The following is a 3371-nucleotide window of genomic DNA, read 5'->3' on the forward strand; positions in this document are numbered from 1 at the left end:
GCCTCTCTACACAGACAGGCCCCACAGGCTCTGCGCCACGGAAGAGCATTTCTGTACCTTGCCTGTCATACCACCTTAGCTTGTGGAGCTCCAACACCTTCCACACCATGCAGGAAACGTCCCTGGCACAGAAAACCTTCCTGGGGAAGAAAACTCTTTTCCTCTGAGGATTGCCAATTGTCTCTTGCCAATTGTCTCTTGAAGGTGTGTAGGCATCAATGAGTGGAACCACGGACTGTCACCTGTGTTGCTAGGTGAGACCCTCCGCCACCACCGGGGCCTTCGTGGTGTGTCTTCGCTGTCATCATGCTCCCCCCCTCCACCTTGAAGACCCTCTTCACCATCTGCATCTTCACTGCCTTCCAGCTCACCACTGTGGGTAAGAATACACAACGCACCCTTCCAAGGACGGGAAGATCAGGGAAGGGCAAGGTGGGCAGTGAGGTCCCTTTGGGCAACACTGTTGACCAGGGGCCTCCAGGGCTCCAGCTGGCCTCTGGGGGTGGCTCTGTGGCCCCCTGATTGCTCAGAATCTAGTTTTCTGTTACACATGTCCACTACCATGTTCTGGAGTGTGCATTCCTGAGCTTGCCTATTGTGTCTTGCTTGTCTCCCCTCAGAGTGCTATGAATGTACGAGCTGCTCCATAGGAGAATGCGTCTTCAACCCATCCACCTGTAAAACTTCCAAAGCCTGCTTCAGCCGCAGGCAGGAACTTACAACCTCAGGTAAGCCACACCTTCTGCCCACCTGTGCTGCCAGGTCCCCCCGGGCAAACGGAGGAGGCATGGAGAGTGGCGGGCCCGCCTGGCTCACGAACATGAGCATCTGTTCCCACTGCAGTCTTTCCTTTATCCTCCAATTCGTCCACAGTGTCCTAGTAGCAGAGCTGGAATGGGGCCAATACAGACTCTCTGGGGACAGGGACGGGTAGTTCTGGTCCTACCTCACCTCCTGCATTCAGCTGGCAAGATTCCCCTTCTTTGTGTGTGTAGTCCCAGCCTCAGTCAGGCCCAGGAAGGCCCCCCACTTCTCTGGGGGTCTTCCACAAGCTCCTTCTCTGTGGTTTACCCTGGAAAAGGGACCTGTGCAGTATTCTTTGGACATGTGGGAAAGTCAAAGGCCAAGGGAATAAAGGCCCGACTCCCAAATTCCAGCTGCCTGTTGCGGCTTCAGTCTCCCTGAGGCTCAAGAGGGACATTCTCTTCGGGGTTTGGTTCTCTTCAGGGGTGCTCTCTGGCTTGGCCCAGGAGAAAGGCTGTTCTTCAGGAAGCTGTACTCCACTGGCCTTCTCGGCGACCCTGGGGGAAAAGTACGCTTTCAGCTACGACCACCGATGCTGCCAAAGCAAGCAGTGTAACAAGGAGGACATCGCCTGTGAGTGCCCTGCCTCAGCGTGCTCCCCAGTCCCGGGCTTGGCTTCTGCCGTGTCCCTGACTGTCTCTGCTTCCAGACAGCAGGCACTCTGCTTGCAGACCCCTCTCCTCCGCAGGCCTCCCCATGGGGGGCAGCTTGGGTGTGAGCCCCAGCCCCTGGGTGCCACGGGCTGAGCCTGGGAGTTTTCTCCAAGTTGTTAAGCCCATAGGTTTGAACCCTTTGCTGTGCCGTTCCTTTGAGGGACATCCTCCCGTCTTTAATTCCCCGTTCTTTCAGCAGCATCTTTAGACCACAGATTATTTTCTTTCCCATTATCCAGCTGCTATTTTTCTGCAGCCAGGGCACAGAGAGGTGACTGGAGAAAAGAAAGATACCACTGGATTCCTATGAGATCCTTTTGTTTTAATCATTTTTCCCCACCTAGTAGCCTTTATCCACACCAGGCTAGTTGTGCTTTTTCTGAGGGATCCTGCGATAACTGTGCTATTAGGGAACAATTGTACTGTCGGCAATTTATTATTCTATTCCTCAACATGAAACTTTCTTCTCCATTCAGTGTCCCGGGATTCAAAACCCAATGGCATTGAATGCCCTGCTTGCTTCACTGACGATGACCCGATCTGTGACCCAGACCCCTTGAAGTGCAGAGGGGCAGAAACCAAGTGTGTGGTGGTGACCGGCAAAGGTGTGGTCTCTCCCATGCACTGCTGTGCTCGCTCTGGGGGTTGAGCTCATGAGCACCACCCTCCCCCGCTGCAGGCAGAGATCTGGGCAGGGCAGGGCAGGGCAGGGCGGTTCTTGTGCCCCATGGGCATGTGGCAGCAGGTGCTGGGGCTGCTCAGGGAGAAGCTGCCTCCCGCTGGCTTCTGGCTTCTGGCGGGCTCGGGGGCCTCTGGGTGGGGGCCTCTCCACAGGATGCCGGCATCCTCAGGGCATATCAGCTGGCTTGCCACAGAGTGAGGAGGCCCGTGCAAGACGGAGCGCTCAGTAGTTTAACCTCAGAAGTGGTATGTCATCATTTTTGCTTCTCCTGTTGGTCCCAGAGGCCAACCTGAGACCTCCTTGATGCAGAATGGGGGCCAGTTGCCCAGGGCACCATTGTGAGGAGCTGGGAACTGTTGGGGACCTCTTGCAGGCTGGTATTTGCATGTGGAAAGGGTGCTACTCAGTCAGTGCTTCGCTGTCCCTCCAAAGTTTGGACAAAGTCATTGCAGGTGAAAGGAGAGAAAGGAGGAGAAAAGAAGAGGATAAGTACCTGATGGGACAGCGGTTTGACGGCAGTAAAGGCAAACTGTACTTTTAACATTACCAAGAAAGAGTTACTTGTCATAGTAATAGATCAGTGAAACAATGCAAAGGTGATATATTTCATATAAACTGTATAGTCATAGTTTGGTCACTAGTAAATAAGGAAATGCCAAAGACCTATGATGGTTCAACCGTATGATTAAAATTGTTATCCTGTCCTTTTGCTAATAGTAAGAACGAATTATCAAATGTTTTAACTTTATACTTAATTATGCTTTTTTAAAAAAAGAGAAAAAAAAGATTTTGAAGGAGAATTTGAGACCAGCAGGACAATGGTCCTTTGTCTAGCTGAGTGGACGTGAATAAGCAAATGGGATGCCACGTAGGACACCACAGAGGGCTGGAGCTGTCCCTGTGGGACATCGATCTGCCCCCGTCTGCCCCAGAAGTGCAGACACACTGCACATGTTTTCACCATGGTGTTCTCCTAAAAACTCAGACCTCCCAGCAAGAAAGTGTCTTGCCTTCCAGGAGCACCCCAATACTCCCTCTGGCTTCTCCAGGGAGGCAAAGGGACAGGAGAGGATGAGAGAGGATGGGAGAGGACAGGAGGGGATGGGAGAGGACGGGAGAGGACGGGGGGGAACGGGGGGCACAGAGGAGGACAGGGGAGGACAGAAGAGGACGGGAGAGGATGGGAGAGGACAGGAGAGGACAGGAGGGGACGGGAGAGGACAGGAGAGGAC

General features: G+C 53.5%; 1 protein-coding gene across 1 annotated transcript in view; it reads left to right on the forward strand.

The window, feature by feature from the left end:
• Positions 1 to 266: 266 nt before the first annotated feature.
• Positions 267 to 3371, forward strand: part of LOC101574973 (protein RoBo-1-like) — a 5354-nt gene continuing 2249 nt past the window's right edge. The window contains exons 1-4 of the mRNA XM_023700993.1: positions 267 to 379; positions 621 to 728; positions 1228 to 1377; positions 1934 to 2062. Of these exons, the coding sequence (XP_023556761.1) occupies positions 307 to 379; positions 621 to 728; positions 1228 to 1377; positions 1934 to 2062 (460 nt within the window). The 5' untranslated portion in view covers positions 267 to 306. The remainder of the gene's footprint in view (positions 380 to 620; positions 729 to 1227; positions 1378 to 1933; positions 2063 to 3371) is intronic.

The sequence above is a fragment of the Octodon degus genome, unplaced genomic scaffold (genome assembly GCF_000260255.1).
Source record: "Octodon degus isolate 3935 unplaced genomic scaffold, OctDeg1.0 scaffold00129, whole genome shotgun sequence".
Lineage (NCBI taxonomy): Eukaryota > Metazoa > Chordata > Mammalia > Rodentia > Octodontidae > Octodon > Octodon degus.